The sequence below is a fragment of the Amblyomma maculatum genome, chromosome 2 (assembly GCF_055883805.1).
Source record: "Amblyomma maculatum isolate TAMU_Amacu chromosome 2, ASM5588380v1, whole genome shotgun sequence".
Lineage (NCBI taxonomy): Eukaryota > Metazoa > Arthropoda > Arachnida > Ixodida > Ixodidae > Amblyomma > Amblyomma maculatum.
In genome coordinates, this window is record NC_139345.1 from 133,372,510 (window position 1) to 133,393,186 (window position 20,677).

The window sequence follows — 20,677 nt, forward strand, 5'->3', positions numbered from 1 at the left end:
GAAAAGGAGAATTGGACAAAATTGTGCATGAGAGGCACGATGTTGTACACAACTTTGGCAGGGCCCTCGTGCTTGTAGCCTGAGCAGCGCCCTTTTCTCTCAAGAAATCGCCAACGGAACTCAATTTGGCACCAGATTTCCCACTTTCGTGTTGAAATAGTGATACAACCGCCTTTTTGCAGCGTTCCGGGTGATTTCATATAATTTCGATGCCAAGTTGAAACGCATCTGCTATCCTAGTCAGTACTAGGGATTCGAACCGTAATAGGTGCCTCCAGTTTTACCTCCTAATAATATAACTGCGTTTTTAGATCAGAAGAGACGCCGTTTGGAGCGTGGCAACACGCAACCTGTTGCGTGTTGGCACGCTTCACAGAAGGAAGCGTGGATATTGGGCGTTGCTGCACGAGCGACCTTTTGCTCTCATACACGTATGTGGTCCTGTGTAGAAACATTTTTCAAGGTGCCCTAAAATACCACAATGAAAGCCGTATATTCTAGCCAATCATATTGTGTCTAACCTTATAGGAGGAACTGACTTTTAATGAGTAAGTACCACGTCAATCATTGAGTAAGGCTGTAGCGGAAAGATAAGATCATCCAGTTTGACAGCTATAAACTAGATTTAAGAGGTAAGTACACAAATCTCTAGCGAAGACGCTTTTGCTGACATCAGAGCACTATATCCGTGTGATTATGAGAGACGTGCACTTGGAATGATGTCATGCCAATTACATCTTCCTTTCTCATTCAATATCTAAAAATTTCGTTGCCTTGCTTCTGAGCGATGCAGAAAGAAGAAAAAAAATCTTGAATTGCATTTGTTTATTATGCTTCCGTCTGATGCTTCACGTAACCCTTATCAGGATTGATTTTCAATAAAATCGAAAAATTGTTTGGGGTTCCTTTTTGCGCATTTTCAATACTTGTACAGTGTTATATAGGGATTATGAAATATATATATTTAGCCTTGTCTTCTAGTCACGTTTGTCTTGTATAGCGATTCGCAGAGGGATGCATTGTATATAACGATACTCTTTAGCCCACAGTTTTCCTTGTATGCTTCCTTGCATTCTTCATTTTTCTCTTCAATGCTACTCTCTTGGACCCACATTTCACAGGCGACTTCGCATGGCTGTGCCTCTGAAAAAAAGAAATCTTTCATTGATATAACACACACGTGTTTCCAGCAAGAGGCCCACTAACAAGTAGCATTAACAGCTTCAATAAATGGTGTTGGCCACACTAACTACAGATTTTGAAGTATTTCCGTATTTAGGATAAGATTGATAAACAGGAATATGAATAAGTATTGCTAAACAGGAATAGGCAATGTTTTGGCACTGCTAATGTTGAAAACGTCCTTAGAAACTGATTGCGTGCTATTACAGCTATTGAATATCATGTCTGTGGTATTCAGACGGTGTTATTGGGCAGCAACACACCGGCAACTCTTTCGCTTCGTGGAATAGCCGGATATTTCTGCGTATCGCATCGCAACAGGTATTGTTGCGTACGATGTAATCTTCGCAACAATATTTACTGGACGATATATATTTGCCGATCAACTGTTCTGCAGAAAAGAAACTGGCGAAATTTAAGTTGGCTGCTGGAGGTAGACCGCAGCATGAAAAGAAGCAAAGGCCAATGAGCGCAGTAAGCAGTTGCATCAGCAAGAAGGGCCAATCATATGTCGGCCTTACATCAACAGCACTCCATCCATGCAAGCTGGCTAAAAATTTTGCGTCGGCAACTCGCATACATTTTATGCATGCACAAGAGCTCCTAGTTTTCGTCACGCCACCGCTAATCTTCTGTTGCCCTTATTATTTTACTTCGTAGCTGCGCGTGCTGCGCTATTAGCAAAAGAAGAAAAATTGTGAAAGAAAGGGGAACGAGTCCATTGAAGTATGTAGAGCAAAATAAGATACTCAGAAGAAGCTCACTGCTAATGCAGTTCAATTTACTCTTATGGGGTAAATACTGTCCCTAAAATGTGTTAATAAACTGCGCCCCTATGCCCTCTCCAAGAAGTAATAGCGTGTCAGTGTTTCTATTGGTAATTTCGTTCTTTCGTACTCGTTTCGCGTGTTGCTGGTGGTAGCCACGTACGCTCTGTGGGGACGATAAACATTACATAGCTCGCGAGTGCACACGACGTGTGTCCTGTTTGTACAAACTGGCCCTAAACAAACAAACAAACAAACAAACAAACAAACAAACAAACAAACACACGCACGCACGCACGCACGCACGCACACACACAGTTTAGTCCCAAATGGCTCACCTCAGGTTCCTGTTTTCTCAAGGTTCAATCAAGGGAACATTCAGAGGATGTGGATTTAATCACAGTATTTACTATTTGTTCGACTTCATAAGCAATTCAGGTAGAAAATGGGCTAAGTATTGCTTGCTCATTGGCCACCATCATAAATTAAAAATAGAAATGTTCCCAATAATGAACGCGACGCCTATACACAGAAATATTCCACTGCGCGTTCCTCGGTTTCATTTACTGTTGGCTTTCTTCAACAGCATCGGTAGTGAGTTACCTGTAGTTATGATTCATAAACGCATCCTAGGTGCATTTAACCACCGAAAACAATCTCCGAGCCGGTGGACATTCTCTCATTTCAAGACCCCCTTTTTGGGGGTATTACATAAGGGGTGGGGTTAACATAAGTGCATAAACCCTTTTTATGATGACAAGTGCGATGTGACATTGCCTAGGAAGGTGGATGGGCAGTTGATGGCTGCAATTTCGTGGGGAAGGTCGTTCCATTGACTTGCTGTTAGGAGGAAGAATGACTTCGAAAAAGTAGTTGTACGAGCACGTTGGCGTGAAACTTTAAACGGATGACCGATGAGATGAGACGTGCGTGATGGAGGCGCGCAGATGTACGGCTCTTGTTTCAGATCGGAAAAGTAAAATTTGTGATTTAAGCACAGGCTAGAAATGTGACGACGGACAGAGAGGCTTGGTAATTGTGATTGCTGTTCGAGAGTTGAGATGCTGATATCGTATGAATAGGAGCGATGAATAAAACAGGCAGCTTTGCTTTGTACAGATTCTAAAATTTCAATGAGCTATGCTTGTGGGGGATTCCTAATTGCGGATGCGTACTCAAGTTTCGACAGGATTAATGATTTGTAGGCAAGTAACTTTACATCTTGAGGAGCGTGGTGAAGGTGACGTCTAAGAAAGCCTAGTTTTTTATTCGCAGTTGAGATTAGATTTGTTACATGCTCGCGCCATGAGAGATCCCTGCTGATAGTAATGCCTAGATATGAATACGATGGAAAAAGTTGGGCAGGAAGACCAGAAATTGTATATGTCGATAAATACGGGTTTCGACGACGATGAAAAGGCATGAGCTTGCATTTAGTCGGGTTAAGGGTCATCAACCAGATATTACACCAAGCTTGAATTCGGTTAAGGTTCTCATGAAGGAATTCTTAGTCATTTGCATTAGTAACTGTGGCATAAATAAAGCAATCGTCGGCGAATAGACGGACTCTACAGGATAGATTGTGTAGTAAATCATTAATGTAAACTAGGAATAAGAGGGGCCAAGAAGAGTTCCTTGTGGAACGCCTGAAGTGACTGGTGTACGGTTAGAGGAGCAGTTATTAACGATAACAGACTGTGAGCGATGTTTGAGGAATTCGCGCACCCATGAAATAACGTCTGGGTGTAAGTTAAGTCGGGAAAGCTTTAATAGTAGGCGTTTATGAGGAACTTTATCTAATGCTTTGGCGAAGTCAAAGAAGATGGCATCAGTCTGTATGTTAGCGTCGATATTAGAATGAAGATCATGAATTAATGTAGCAAGTTGCGTCTCGCATGAATGACCCTTTCGAAATCCATGTTGGGATGGAAAGAAAAACTGTATGGAATTAAGGTGCTGCATTATTTGAGAGTATATTTCGTGCTCCATGAGTTTACAAGGGATACTATTTAGCGAAATGGGGCGGTAGTTGAGGAGTGAATTCTTGTTACCTGAATTGAATACAGGAACGACGTTCCCCACCTCCCATTCATCGGGATGATACCTGTGGTAAGCGACTGCGAAAACACCAAGGAAAAAAATTTAGACGAAACGTCTTTGGCGCTCTTGAGAAACTTTGAAGTAATTTCGTCGGTTCCAGCTGATGATGAATTTTTTAGTTTATCAAAATGCCTTTTGGATGAAAAATGATGGCTGGCATCTCCAATTAGGTAGTAGAAGAAGGTAGGAAGGGTAATGGTTCATCACGCTCACACGTAAAGACAGATGAAAATTCTGTGTTGAACAAAAAGGCACACTCTGTATCATTGACAACTTCGCCGTTGTTGTTAGTAAGGGTGATATCGCGTGATTGTTACGCGTTTACCAGTTGCCGAAATTTCTTTGCATTACTGGTTATCATTTTCGGTAAGACGGTATGGGAAAAAGGAACGTTTTGCGCTTTTTATCGCTGTCAAATATTCAACTTCAGTTGCGTAATATTTTTCCCATGCAGCGGCACTTGTCCTAAGCTTCGCTGCGCGGAAGAACCGTTGCTTTTTATTTTTAGTTGTTTTAATGTCTTGTTAAACCAAGACTTTTGGTTATCAGCTTTGATAGTGCACGTAGGGATATATTTATTGGTTTGATTGATTAACTTTATTCTTGAAGCTAGACCAATTTTCGTGGACCGTGGTTTGATGAAAGTGTTGTTCAAAATCAGAAAAAAGGGTGAGTAGTTCATTATTTATTGCTATGTAGTCAGCTGTATCGTAAAGCCCTATGGTTGTCTTTGCTACGTTTCTTTTTTTCGGGGCAAATATTAAACATTGCGTGAATTACTTTGCGATCGCTGATTTCTTTCAGATACGTAACAGAAGGTAAATTCTCGGGGTTACTGGACAAAATCAGATCTATAGAATGTTTTCCGATGTCTCAGTGACGCGTGTTGGTTCAGTTATTAATTGTGAAAGATTAAAATTAAGACACACGTCGACAAATTCATGGGGTTCCTGGTAGCGTAAGCTTCATAATGCCAGTTAATAGATGGGTGGTTACAGTCACCAAAAAGGATAATCGTTGCGTTGGGATACCTGGTTGTGAGCTCTAATAGAACGTTGTTAAGTTTACGAGGAAAGTCAGGGCTATTATGGGGTGGTCGGTAATAGGCGCCCATTAGTGTTGTTATCGGTGCATTGCGGTATTTTAGCCATACATTTCTAGATCGGATGTAACGTTCACAAGAGTAAATGGTAGTTCTTGAATAATGGCAGTCATAATGCCTCCCCCTCGCGAATCTTCACGGTCTGTGTGAAAAAGGCGGTAGTTCGGCAGGTCTTGTAAAACTTCAGAATCGCTTATGTTTATCTTGAGCCATGTCTCAGAACAAGTATGTTGCTGTCTGACGATGAAACGAGGTTAGACACAAGCTGGCGTTTTGGAATGAAGCTGCGTATATTTGTAAAGATTACCGAAATGCCAAGATAACTCTGCAAGTTGGTTCGTGGGTGCGAAGCTGAACGATGGGAACGTGAATACTGGCTATGAAGAGATACCTGCTATCCGATTTCATTCTGATGTCGGACGATTTCCTGAACAGATTGCGATATCTCGTCAAAGAAATACCGTTTGGAACCGATGTGAAGCGCCTCAAAGCGGAGAAAAAGTTTTGCAGACTTTTCTTCACCGACGCTAAAGTTCGTTACCCTTAAATCTACACCCGTTGTAAAAAATGTTTTCTTTTGTCTTGGATGATATGAATCTCACAATGATAGGGCGTGGATGATTTGAGTCATAACGGCCGAGACGGTGGGCGCGTTCGATGTCTTTGCTATCTAAAGCTTTCTCCAGGTGTTCTAGGCAATGATCATTGATTCACGGGGAGATGGATCGGGTATACCATAAAAAATGAGATTATTCCGGCGCGAGCGGTTTTCAGATTCATTGAGGCGAAGTTCTAAGTCGCGAACCAAGCGAGCAGTCTGGTCAGATATTGTTCGCACTGTTTCTAGATCTGATTGAATTGTAGGCAGAGCCTGACAATTTTGTTCAAGTTCAGTGTGGCGATTATTGAAGTACTATGGCGCTCTTGAGAACATCCAAAAGTTACAAGACACTTGGAAACTTTTTGACTGTATTAAACAACTGATCCGAAGGCGGTGAAACCTACCATTATTATTACATCGCAACGTTAGCACCCAACATAAGATGCGAAATCTCCCCTAATATTTTCCCACAGCTCAATCCCGCAATCATTGGAGTGCAACAAGCAGATAGCGCTCCTTTCGTGTTTTAGACATCAGCACAGAATTAGGGCCTTTCCTGCCCCTTTGTTCCTTGTCCTGCTTGTGGTAGAAGTGCTAACGTAAAAAGGGTTTCTGCTAACTTTGAGCTGAATAATGAAAACCATGAGAGTAACAAAAATGTTATAGATTTAAGGCAGTGCGCTGTGATGTATTTGATCGGATGTTTTCATCGCTCCATCTTAGGTTTGTACCTCTCCTGCTCCTTGGGGAAGTATTTAATGGGAACATAATAATTCTCTGGTGTCATTTAGCCTCTTCGTGGTATTCAGCATGCCACACACAATATGGTCGGGTAAAATGTTTATGGCCGGCAAGAGTCATAGAATTTTAATTTAACCATCGACTACGCATTTTTCAAGCGCGACAATTGCCCGCGAGGGAAATAGCCTACAGTGTTGTAAAAAATAAATTAAGAGCTAATGCTAATTTTAGATTTCTAATGCGAAATATGTACACCTAGTAGTAAGCATACTGAAGTTCAGCTCAAGATCGAGCCATAACTACTACCGTAACGCAGACAAATACCGCCTCTGTTACATTAAATCGCTTGGAGGGGAAGACATCACTAGCTTTCTCCAGGTGGCATTGAGTCAGTCGTGGGCTAAGAATGCATCGTTTAGGCGCGATATTTTTACTCTTCTTCACCACATCTCGATCATTGGTAGCGAATACTAGGCTGCGCGGGCGTAGAGAAACGACAGCGGCCTTGGAGGTGCTGTGAAATGCGTCCGATATTTTCCTTTCTGAATTTTTGGTGCTTTAGTATACGTATATTTCGTCACTACTTCACAGCATCGTCTTTGGTTGTGGAATTAATATCCGAACAAGTGTCTGCTCAGCTCAGCTGCCAGAAGAGAGTCTGACATTGCTTAAAGAGGTGTGGTATCAGGGGCTTCGCAGTGAATAGCCATCTCGACTGGCTACCTCTACTCAACGCTCTGCGTAGGGGGAAAACAAGATGATAGTGGGGCATGCTCATCATTTCCTGTCGCTGGTGGATGATCCAAATCAGCCGTGTGCCTGTGTCGCCATCATGTGGTGGTTACCTGAAAGGTGTACACACTGTCTCTAGGGTCACTCAGAGCCTGAAAGTAGCTTAGTATTGAAGCTGGGCCTCTGTGCTGTATGTATCTGCTATTGTCAACCGTGCACTGCCACCTTAGTTGCCACACACGCTTAGTTGAGCTTATAGCATACGTCTGTTTGCGTGCTCAAAATGCTTCTGTACCACTTGGAACTCATTGGATGCACGTTTAGCTCGTCATCGGAATCTCCTTCTTTGAAGGTCATAACTGCAGATATCCTCTATTAGATGCTCGTATCAATGCTATCTCTGCCTTTTATCTCAGACTTCGCCATCCGTAGATGCGCACTTGCGCGGGAACGCACACTCTCCTTGTGGAATTCTGGCCAGTTGGCGAACTGCCGCTTCAAATCTCTGGACCCTGACCTGAAGCTCCGCCTTCCACCTGGCCTATCCCGACGCGAAGAAACTTTGCTGTGCCGCCTGTGGGTTGGTGTAGCATTCACAAACTCGTATTCTTTTATGATTGGCATGGCAAACAGCCCTGCATGTACAAACTGGGGATGCGACGAGTCTACAGACTACATTCTTTGTGAGTGCCCGATACACAGTGAGGAATGGCAGTGTCTGTACCGTACGCTGGAGCATCTAGATGGACGCCCATTGACTGAAATTAAAATTTTAGTTCCCACTGGCCACGGCGATTGTCTGCGGTAAAGGCCTCCCAGGCACTGCACCGCTTTATGAAAAGCACAGGCCTAATTGAAAGGCTGTGAGTTTGCTATGATATGACTGCGACGTGATGTGATGTGGCGTGTCTGTTATGTGACTGTACTAACTTCACTATCCCTCTCTCACAACTTTTATATCCATTCATCCCCTTCCCCCAGTGCAGGGTAGCAAACCGGTTGCTTTTACTGGTTAACCTCCTTGCCTTTCCTCCTTATCTTTCTACTCCTGCTGTCAAGCTGCAAACTTCTCTGGTGTCGCCTACAAGAGGCGCAAAGGAGTGTATAGAATTTGCATTGGAATGTTTTCCTATCTCAGTCCTATGCTATCGGGAAGCGCATCGTCACTTACTCCGACAGATTCCCTTTCGATGGCGCCATCACACATTTTGAGCTAGAGCACTGTCGAAAAAAGGACCCATATTTTCAACGGTAAGCTAGGTTACTGGAGCTTAGTTTCTTCACTGTAGTATCCACAAGAAACAACATCTATGTGAACCCGATATCCAAGCACATACACCATGAGTTACGGAAAGGTCGAAGGAAAGCCAGAGTCAAATCATTGGAAGAACAATTGTCTAAAGACGCGGAAGTTGTTTACGTGGACATAGGGGCTTACGGCGAACCTGACAGGTTCGCAATAGCTGCAGTTGACCACAAGAAGAGGCCAATTATTCAGGCTTCGATCTATGCCAAGGATCCTGCCGAAGCGGAATCACTGGAAATAGCCGTCACCATAAAAACACAAAACAACCAAAAGAAGTCATCACACGTAGTGACGGACTCCCAACCAGCCTGCAGGGACTACCTGGCCGGAAAACCTCACAAAAGAGCGTGTGCAATATTACGTTCCATCTCACAGACGCACACAATTACATGGACACCTGGACACGAAGGCCTAGAAGGAAATGAGGTAGCGAATGATCTAGCCCGAGCTCTCACAAACCGGGCGGATCCCCATCCCTACCTCACCCCTCTCCTAGGACACTACGGCGACAGGCTGGAGCACCTACGGTTAGAAAGAAGAATTTTCTCACCACCACACAAACCACACAACAACACCACAACAAAGAAAAATACAAACAAACACATTCCCTAATCTTTAAATTTTAAATAAGATAAGCCCAACAAAATACACGAGTTACTGTCCTTGGTGCGGTGCAAGCCCCACACTCTATCACCTCTTTTGGGAATGCCAGGACAAACCTGACCCAACGTTAATAGTGCCATGCCCGACACACGAGCAGTGGGGGGCGGCCCTGACCAGCGACAACCTGGGCCAGCAAGCCTGGATTATCCAGCTAGTCCGCAAGTCAGTTGCTGCCAGCGGAGCCCTGGACTAGGGGCACCGACCACCCAGCTCCTGCGAATTTTTACTGATTAGTATGCTCATTAAAAGTTTTCTCGATCTCTCTCTCTCACTATAGTATCAAAAATAGGGATATGTGGAGGGTAATATAGAAGCGCCAAGTGGCACCAAAACAACTTCTCAAATAGTCCTATCAGGGGAATGCCTTCTCAAATGTATTCCCCTGATAGAAGTACAAGTAATATATGAGATGAAGGTTATGCACTATGAGTTTTATTGGGTTGGTAAAACTATAACACGTGCACTTGGAGTACATTGTCACATAGTGGCGACAATGTAAAATGCAAAAAGCTATTAGACCTAGGTTGCGTAGAAATGAACTCTTTATCGGGTGAAATGTACCCTCAATGTAACACAGCAACTTGACGTCAGTAATTTCAGCAAGTGTGCTCGTCGGTCAACGAAGTACGAGTGCCGTTGTTCTCGTCAGCGATGAATTTAAAGTCGACACAAAAGACAGATAAATGTGGAAAGAGTAACTAGTACAACCTAGCGAGAGGCTGGGAGCATTCGAGATACAACACGGCGCATCCAGTGCGACAAAGAAAAGGATAAAGCCTAATCTCGGCGGCACTGAACGTAAATAAACCTAGAACATAGCTTATTTCTGTGCTGCACAGAAAAAAATGCTAAGGCCGCAAGGCAGCAGCTGTCACCAGCAACAAATAAATATGACAAACCATGTGCATGTATTTATATAAAGCATTTGACTCAGTAAAGACCTCAGCGGTCATGCTAGCATTGTGAAATCAGGGTGCAGGCGAGCCGTATGTGAAAGTACTGGAAGATATCTACAAGGTGTCCAAGCTAACTTTAGTTAATGGTTAAAAAAGTAAACATTTCAGATTGACCAAAGAAACCAGTTGTGTACAACTGCTAGTCATCCGGGACACCACAGACAATTTTTATTTTGAAACTAAGTAATTAATAATTAGGATAATTTTACGATTCTTTATTTATTGTCTTTATGCAATAAATGTGATTGCAGGTTTGGAGAGCACCTTATGAAATCCATATTTCATTTAGTTTCGATAAAGAAAGCCCCACACGTATCTTTGTTCCAAGATTTAAAAAAAAAGCCCGCGAAATACAAATATATCACGTGACTAACGCATTCTCGTTTCTCATACAGCAAATGCGGAAGCTGTCCGCCTTTTTATGCTGTAGAATAAATTAATTAGGGTGATTCCCACGGCAAGAAAACACCAAGTGATGCTATTTTAAAAATGTTCATTACGGGAAGTCCAAATACGAGCTAAAAAAAGCGCTCCTTTGATGTAATATAACTTGCTATGCATCGCCGACAAAGGAAATTTAAAAACAAATCTCCGCTTGTACGTTGCCAGCCTTTCATTTCTCTGTATAACGTAGGTTCATAAAAACAAAACAGGAAAAGTCTATTAGCTAATTTTACTTAATTCTTGATCATTGAGGTCTGTCACACACATGTGTATCTTGCTATAAAATCGACCTTTACAAATTACAAGGAGATATTTTTCACGTTGTTCAAAATAAGTATCTGCAAACTGTTGAATTAATAAAGATGTATGAATACAGACCACATATTACCTTTATTGTAGTCCGGGACCATGGTTACAGCACAACGTCCGTCATTATACACAAAAGTGTAATTGTCAGTGTCTTGCACTGCGACAAATAAATGAGATTGACAGAACATTAGGTGCAAAGATTCATTACGAAGTTCGATTAGCATAGCAAAATTTGGCGGAGAATAAAAAACAATTTTATGATTTACAATGCTTGCCTTCAAAAACTGTGGACACCTGGTTAAACCTGGGTCTCATTTCCCGTTCGACGTAGTATTCGCCAAGAGTTCTCAATACTTGTTTCCATATTTTTCTATAGGCAGTATCCAATTGATTTTTGAATGCGCACCATCTGAATGGCTGAGTAATTTTAATGGGAAGATATTCAACGTGATATTTTGAAAATTACGAATAATCACACTCCCAAGTTATACGCTACCTTTTCCGTCAGAATGTACCAAAGAAAGTGTCACTGACGCTTGAGAAGTGGAGGCAATGCTAATATAACGGCTCCTTGTTGTGAAAGCTCATTTTTATCTTTTGAGCAAGACTCATAACTGTAGCTGCAACAAATGTACAAGGTCTTTTATGGGAAGATACACTATCAAAAGGGCTGACGTTCCTCCCCTCATTTCTAGCTATGCGTTATGAAATGTCGAATCATGTATGGAAACAATTATTGCTATACTCTCCTCATGCTGTCATTTCCATCTTTGTTAGATGTGTTTTGACAAACAGCGAGCACATTTTCCCGACGAAACTCTGCTTTATTCATAGGCTGTAAAAGATTTAGGGATGCATACCATCTGTTTTCTAATAGCTGTCCACAGAATCGGCAGCAGCAAGTACATCGACTGGTAACTACAGACAAGTACGACGCGCAATATTAAGTTAACGCGCTTAGTGAACTTCAAGCGGTAAACGAGTTGTGAAAGTAAACCAGCCACTGTGCTCGGGCGCTAAAGATAATTATATCGGCCTCTTCTCAACGTGAGATTAAATTCATATGATAGCTTCTAAACGTCGAAATATTTGGGACGGCAGGAAAAAGAAAAAAACAGTACGAAGAATATATGAAGGCAATCAATAAAGAAAAAAGGAGACAAAGCGCAAATAACATTATACGCATATCTAGCTAAACTTCGATTATAAAACGGTATCGAAAATCTTCCTGGTTACAGCGAGAAGGGCAAAGTAAAGCACCGCAAATGGACTTACGTTTTCCGTAAGTGTGCGTAGCTGACAGATATAATCCGTTTGTTATGTAGGTTGAATTTATTTCGTACCTGTGTGATTGAGAAAAGGAGGGGAAACATTTACAGTTATAATGTCTCGAATGTGCTGCAACAATTTTTGTGCGGTCTTCTTGAGTCTATTATTTACTGATTCTGCAGCGATACTGAGGACTCCATCCTCAGCGTTGAAAAAAAAAAAAAGGAATGATTCACTAGGTGGTAGAAGGCTTAAGAAAGTCCACTGTTTTAATATATACTGCATGACTTAGTTTACTGCATGCGACGAAGCTGTTTTAGGCGTGAAGCTAATGTTAAACAGCTCTACGCCAGTGTTTAATAAATGCTTTCGACTTTGATATAAGGCTGTGTGTAATGTAGTGATGCGCCAAACTTGGAATTCTCGCCGTACGGTCTAGTTTCTTCCAAATGACAGCGGAAAAGCTGCTTAGGGGCAATGTGAAAACCGAAGGAAAACTTACACATGCATCGAGAACGCAATGCAGTAGACAAGTAGGCCCTGGTGGAACTGCTGAGCACATCACTCGCGAAACATATTTGCTCACCATCTCCTCTAGCTAGCGGAAATTCAAACTATACCGGGCAAGGAAACAAGTAGAGAGAACTGCTTGTTCCTATCATGCAATGTACAATATGACCTGCAAGAAGACTTTCTGTGGAGCGTACAACTGCGGAGCGCCCACTGCTATTTATTATAAGCTAGCAAAAAGCACGTCGCCACATTTTTTAGACGTCTTCCTCCTACAACATACAATAACGAACGGTCTTCGTAGTTGCTCTAGAGTAATTAGAGAGAAAAGAACCTATTCAGAAGGCGGCGCGCACCGATGCTGTGTCGTTTCAAAGAATAGGGGGAGAAATATTCGACTTGGTTTTTGGTTGTCCTAATGCACAGGGCTCATGTATATATTAAAAATTATACAAGGTAATAGCCCTATATTTACAGCACTTCGCATGACGCAGAAAGCCTGTATAAAAAAACTGACAAAAACCATTGAAAAATGCGAGATTTACCCGCAAGATTTTACTGATGGTTGGTTGCAAAATATTCGAAAATAAAAGCAAAACGAGCATCTAGTATTTGACATGCAGTTGAACTAAGCCACCTTGAGCACAAATAGGCCAGAAAAGATTGTTGCGCCACATCGCTAGAATTTCATTACGGAAATAAAAGCGGCAAATATGGGACAAAAATGCTGTATGTAATGTCCAGTGCAGTGGCTGACTTGAAGTACATAATTGTTTTGAGGTTGAAGTGTGCTGCATGCCTGGGCTCTACCAAGAATTGGAAGATGATGCGGGATAAACGTCTTAGGACAACACCTGGAGGTTAGAGAGTAATTTGCACTTGAAGTAAATATATGAAGTGGCACGCCATTATATCTAGCTGTCATGCGCGGTCTTTCTATTCTCACATAACGAAGCGTTGACTCACTAAACAAATCCGAGACCGGAAGTTCTAAAGGTGTCACCTTAGCGGCAGGTAAAATGCCAAGCTGCTATATAGTGGATATAGCTTTGTTAATAGTATGCTCGTCAATTGAGTAAATTAGCCGAATCGACAGCAAAGGATATGCAAGCGCGTTGAACATATAAAAAGAAGCTAGGGAAGCCACGAATACTATAATTATCCACAAAAATAAAGTAAAGCAGCTCTAGAGAAAGAGAACAGAGCGGGATCACTTGGCAGCCTTGCTTCACTGGCGAACAAATTAGATTGAAATCGGTAGGATTAAAATTAGCAATTAGGCGCGCGGAATAGTTATACTAGTTATGCTGCATACCCTAAACTACAACAGACCCAATATATGATCGTAAAACAGTGATCTGCCCTCGCAGGTTCGACCTGTAGGAAAGTAAGCTGACCACGAAAGCAGGAAGAAGATTAGATAATTGTACGTGACGTGTGTATATTACTTGTAATCGAGTCGCATACTACCCAAATAAATGCACACTTCTGAACTTTTTTAATGAATATTTACTCACAGGATGGGCTTACAGGTTTATACTGAGTAAAGTTTTTCTTCACCGGCATCCATAGGTTTCATAGGTACGGGAACGAAGAACCTCAAATGGAGTCACAGAATGGAGCCTTTAACGCCGCAGCATCCTGCTCTTTAAACCAGAGCATTATCAAGCGTCCCCGAATCTTTGATTCTGTTCTTACCCGTCGGTTTGGAATCCTCAGATAATCTAGTCGTGGCACATTCCTCTAAACATTTATCGATTGTTTGGTTTGGTTTGTAGGGTTTAACGTCTCAAAGCGGCTCAGGCTATGAGAGACGCCGTAGCGAAGGACTCCGGAAATTTGAACCACCTGGAGTTCTTTAACGTGCACTGACATCACACAGCACAAGGGCGCCGTGCTTTTCGCCTGCATCGAAAAGCGGCCGCCGAGGCCGGGATTCGATCCCGCATCCTTGGGAACAGTAGTCGAGCGCCGTAACCACTGCGCCACCCCGGCAGGGCTAAACATTAATTGATGTTCCTAAGGCGCGACACTCGGCGTCAGTGGCGAAGTGTTATGTTGTAAAAGTAAAATGCTTTTAATAGCTGAACTTCATTTGCCAAAGCTTGTTGAGGACCCTAGCATCGTCTCTCGTTCTTTAAATCAGTAAGAGTCCTCTGGATGTTGATACGGCATGTTTGCCCGCAAGCAGAAGTTTCCACATGCAAAAGGGTGAGCGATATCCTTTTTATGTGAATCTTAGGATTTTATTACTGTCCAATGGAAGCTTTGTTTTAATATTTTATATTTCTCAGGCCGTCTCCGAGTGACCAGATTTGTGTATGGCACCAAATAAAAGGGGCGCTTATTGTGGCGACAATGGTAATAAACACTCCAGTCGATTTTATCTGGCGACGTCTGCATCAAAAAGGGATCCGTTATTGTACCATATAGGGACTTGCCTTTAGAGTCCGAACGGTCTTAAACGGCTGTGCTTTTTTTTTTTCCGGAAACAAACAGTTTATTACAGGTGAGCAAGATGGAAGGTTGCATTCATTAATTCCTTTTCTTTCACAGCATTTAAATGCTCCATTTGAAGTAAAAAAAGCGCACTCGTCCTTACAATCCGATACCATACCATTAAAGGCCAAATTCTATTTGTCCGCAGTGTTCCTTTAACGACTGCTGTAGGAACATAACTGCGTGATTAATGTGTGGCAGAATTCCGCACTAAACTGAAGTCGGTGCTTTTATGGTGATATTGAATTTAAAAATTTTAAAATCCACCCACAACATTCTGCAAACGTATGGCCCTGTGTGTTGGCCTCTGGCCCACACTTCGTGACTCACGATGCCTTGCCTGCGTTATATTAGTTATGAATATGCAAGTACCTCGTTCCCAACCGCGCGAAAAACAGCGTTCCCGGATGATGGAATAACCCAACTCAATCGCAGAGAAACGAACCCTTTTCCGCTGTTTATTTTTGAGACAGGCTGCAATTACGTAAAATCCTAAAAGCGCAGTCTTTCATACTGCATGCTCACTGCAGCAGACGCCAGATTTACTTAGCGGTAGTCAAAAACACCTACTACTAAAGACAAGACAATTATGTTTAAAACGGAGAACTTACATCTTTTCTGCAGTAATATTGTACCAAACTGTATTGTACACGGCGGTTTGATTCTCCCTGTCCAAAGATACCTTTGTAGCCTTTGTACAAAAAATATTTTCTCGGTTCGCAAAATCCGTCAAAAAATTTCGTTGAAGTAAATACATGCTGCAATCTTCACCTGAAATGAACTACATGGAGAAAATAGATTATAAATTGGGTCAAAACGTGCTCTAGCGACATATTTTGCTTTTTATGACATACTGGTAGCAGCACACTGACTGTCACGCAGGAGCACTACATGAGGTACGAGTCATTCTTTGTATACCCAGAAGATGAAAAAAAAAAAAAAAAAACAGTTCGAAAGAATAAAACACACAAAAAAGTACAAAAAAATCGGATAATACATTTCTACTTTCTGCACGTGACGGCTCCTTCGGTTGCTGTCACGCAAGGTAATAAATCAACGTGAAGTTCTATGCGTCACCGCCTCAGCGATGCCACTGAGTTCGTTAATTGTTCTTTCCGCTGAAGTTGTTATCGTTACTCTACTGTCCCTACTGTGAGCTGAGTGGCTAGACACACTCTGTTTACACCATGACATTCAGTTTATTGCATGGTAACAGCCAGGAGCAGACAGTGTCGATTGCTTGGCTTGTTGGGAAGATCTAAACACCATAGCGCAAATAAAAAATAGCAGCAACACCTGGAACGAGCTCTAACGAGCAATAGGCGCATAAAATCTCTTGTGAGTCTTATTCGCAACGTAGTTCTTTGTTCGTATGTCGTGGCCGTTCTTGCTATAGTTTATTTGTAATGGCAATAATGGTATGTGGGATAACTTTACTGTGTCGGTCAGCAACGACACCCAAAACGAAAGCTTACAAACTACCGAACTTTCGTGCTATCGCGAAGCAATACAAGTGAATAAATTGGTTTTTGACATCCGCTCTGACACTACAATATTGCACACAACGAAATCCTGATACTGCAATGAACGATCTAATATATTTCCTCCCGCCGCGGTGGTGCAGTCATTAGGGCTAAAGACTTCGTGCCCAAAGATGCGGGATCTAGTCCCAGCTCCGGCGACCGCTTTTCAATGGGAGCGAAAAGCAAGGTACCCGTGGGCTGGGCGATGTCAGTGTATGGTAAAGAACTCTAGGTGAGCGAAATTTCGCAGCCTCATACTACCCCGTCTCTCACATCCTGATTTGCTTTGGGACGTCAAACACCATAGACGAAACCAAACCAAGCCATATATTTCAATTTTTCTTGCTGTCGGTTCTTGGCTGTGTATTGAATAGTGTTTAAAAAAATCCACGTTTCCTGCAGTGCTCGGGATGATCCAAGGAAATATTGTTATCTAGAGTTGCCTTATAGTTTAGTAAATTTCTTTACCTCACAGACATTTTTATGCAAATGTAAGTCTGACGGTAGTGCCTCTCGGCCATGGCATTCATATTGTGGGATGGTTCTTAGCCCTCATTGATGTCCTGAAGTGTCAAAGCTGTTGATCGCGCGCATTCCAGATACCTTGAGTGATGTCTGTAATGAAACCGCAGCTTCAGAACTAACAGCTTTTCTTTTTTGTGCCAAAATTTAGGGCACGAGATCAAAACTTGAATAGCTTAGGACTCGATTTCAGTACCCACGTGACACGAGTTATCAGCTTTATCAGAGCCACTCGGTGGGAGTCGAGTAGCTTCAGAAAAGCGAACGTTAGCAAGGAAATTACAGGCAGCGAAGTACTAAAGCCAATTCTCCGCAGTGAATAGTAACATCCTCCCAAATCCCGGAGCCACAATCGCTACCAGCACGACAAAATTCGCAGTCGCATTGAAATATTTCTCTGTTCCCTACCTACTGTACAAATTCAAAGCACCAATGAACTCAATAATGTGCTTTATCCAGCGTGCCTACTAATACGTTCGGACTGCACTGCCAGAAATACGGCAATCTGAAGACATTTAGCAGCTCGCAATCACCCTAAATGCCAACTCATCCAGCAGAGATGTCTTTTAATGCGTAAGCAATGTACGGCTATGTAGGCGGTTTCGCGTGGGCATGACCTCGGAGCTGTAAAAGAAGTGGTTGTTACATCGGAGAAGGAATCATAACATCGGATAGAGCGTTAAGGGAAGGTGTGCAAGTGGCAAAATGGTTGATGCGAGTTAATTATTTAAATAATTAGAGCAAATTACATCAATCACACTTCTACGTAGCCGGGGAGGGATATTGACGATGTCCAAAGGGGGTCAGTAGTACTCGACGTTTGGTGACGTAACCTGTATTTTGGCGGAGGGAAATTTGAAAAGTTTGAACATGAACGAGCGAGAAAGGGCGTGACAAATCAGTGGGAATGGCCAGAAAGTGTGTAGAGAAATATATAAACCAACTGCAGTCTGAAGAATTCCCAGATTACTTCAGAATTTGCAGTGCAGAATTGTGAAAGCCTGAATGTTGCTTCTGAATATTGTACTTAGCGCGCCCCTTGTCGAACACAACCAGTGTTCAGTTGAACGCATCATGGTCCGCGAGCATTCTATAATTTGTTTACAAGAAAGGAAAGGCGCAGCATCAGTCAATCGTGGAATACCGCTGACACATCTCGCGCATAGCACGCCAACGCTCAGGTTTACGAATTTCTCCAGTGCATGTTCTGCACTGATCTCGGAAATATTTTTCCCATATTCGGTGTCTGCTTGCCTCTGACTGGTTTTGCGACAGGTAAAATAGTTTCCTTATAGCAGCATAAACAACGCTGGCCGTTGAGCGTCATCGTCGCAGTCGTTGGAACTCGTCGGGATATATCTTAGACAGATCTCCGACACGGTGAAGTGCTTTCTTGCCGAGCTAGTGGCCTCATACAGGTATATAAAATTAAGCTTAAACATGCTCAGACCTAAGTTTATATGAAGAAAATGTACAAATATAATTTAGACGCACTACCAAAATGATTAGTACAGTATCACACACCAGCAGTTCAAAGCGCTTTGTCCAACTTAGTGCGTCGCACGGGCGCTGCTAAGAGGTAGCGCTAAAGCATGTTCTCCCGCACAATACGACAGAGTTTTCGCTGCCAAAGAAAAATTGGTCCCCTGAGCGCCATCAAGAGGTGGATTGTCGTCGATAAACAAATTCTACAAGTTGGCGCTGAGATGGAATTTAGAAGGATAAAAGACGCCGCTCGCGAATTAATATTTAGCTTTAACTAGGATCGACAACTTTAGTCTTCAGGCAGTGAAGTATAATTTCAGAGTTATTACAAATACAAAGCGCAGAATAGAACTAGGTAGCAATATAGCTAGGTATTTTGCTGACAAGGCCTCCAAGGAGAACACAGGAAAAGAATGAAATCTTCTAATGCAACAGACAACAGAAAAACGAAGACCTCAAGCCCAGGCCTCAAGCCCTCAAACGCCAATAGAATAATTGGCGTTTGAGGGCTTGAGGCCTCTCCTATCCGACAAAGAGGGGTTCTTTGTTTTAGCGCCGGAGGAACTTTCAGCGTGATAGCGGAGGAGGCTGTAAAAAAAAAAAAAAAAACTTTAAGGAAATGGATCTGAGGCCTGCTTCCATCAAGAAACAAGATATAGCTCTGCTGGAAGGGATGAATCTTGATGAATTGAGCGCCGCTGTCAGCAACAGCAATGATACTGTTCTGGACCTATTTTTCACCGTCATAACCCCCTAGTCAGACGTTCCTTTTAGGGTTATTGTGTCGGAGCGAACCACTGAGCAAACTGTTGTTTCAGCCTTTCTACTGGGATATCTGAGCTCTCTCAGGCTGTCCGAAACTCTTTTGGTAAAGAATTCTACAGAGGTTGTAAAATGTCTTTCATATTGTGAGAATAGGAAGCATCTTGCTTTTAGTGTAGATGATGATTTATTTTACAGTTTACAACACGTTCTGCTTATGAAGTATGTAAAGGATTGCATCCTCGAGGATAATGATGAAGTTGTGTTCATTGCCCAATATGGTGTTTCGGTGGAACGTTTGCTAGAGCTCCTTTCTATTTTCCTGGCCTCCACCTTCTTACGATGGGGCGGAGTAGTGTACGTCCAGAAGTCCGGTGTTTGTATTGGCTCCCGAGTCGCGGCGGTCCTGAGCGATATTTTCCTTAGTAAAATGAATAAAAAACTAGCGGAAGATCTTCCTGATCAAACAAAATAGGTTTTCCGGTATGTGGGGGCTTTTGTTATTTTCTTCAAGCAAAGCTCCCCACGAGTTATTCCAGATATCCTCAGTGGTTTCAAATAACGGGGCAAAGGTTTGAGGTTTACCTTTAAATTACCACAGTTATGCTTCATTCAGTTCTTTGACCAAAGGATCAGCAGTCACGGGAGTAGAACGTGCTGGGAATACCGATCTAGGACAAAAAAGCCGCTCCTTCACTTCTATTCTGATCATTCATGATTGGTCAAGGCTTGCATTGCTACTTCTTGCTTGAAAGCGTTCCTTTCAATCTCCTGTAACCACAAGGTGGAGGCAAGCTTCCAGGGGCAATTACACAAGCTTAATTGAGCTGGATTTTCTTATCGGACCTTCTCTCACCTCTCTGAAAGGATCCTATTTAAGACCGGAAGGTCTGAGGAAAGTTCCAGTAAACGTACGGTGGGAATACCTTACCTCACGGCATTTCACATCGCCTGAAAAAAGGGAGGTCGCGGTGCGGAGTTAGCGTTGTTTTTCCCGCAAAGAATAAGCTGGGTGGTGTGTGCAGTGCAATGCGCAAAAGGCTTGAGCATGGAGGGATAGCGCAAGGATAGGATGAACAATAACCCACAGAAAAAGGCTTACAGACCGTGACATAGGTGTTATGTACCGCATTCCGCTTTCATGTGGCAAGAACTACATCGGTCAGACTGGCCGGTGTATCAATGAACGTCTGGCTGAACCCCG

The 20,677-nt window shown here is 42.6% G+C and overlaps 1 protein-coding gene across 1 annotated transcript in view; it reads right to left on the reverse strand.

The window, feature by feature from the left end:
* Positions 1 to 808: 808 nt before the first annotated feature.
* The window catches only part of LOC146199925 (uncharacterized), a 35,562-nt gene continuing 15,693 nt past the window's right edge, over positions 809 to 20,677 (reverse strand). The window contains exons 2-5 of the mRNA XM_084595300.1: positions 15,793 to 15,962; positions 12,179 to 12,246; positions 10,983 to 11,060; positions 809 to 1,143 (exon numbers count right to left, since the gene is read on the reverse strand). Of these exons, the coding sequence (XP_084451426.1) occupies positions 965 to 1,143; positions 10,983 to 11,060; positions 12,179 to 12,246; positions 15,793 to 15,962 (495 nt within the window). The 3' untranslated portion in view covers positions 809 to 964. The remainder of the gene's footprint in view (positions 1,144 to 10,982; positions 11,061 to 12,178; positions 12,247 to 15,792; positions 15,963 to 20,677) is intronic.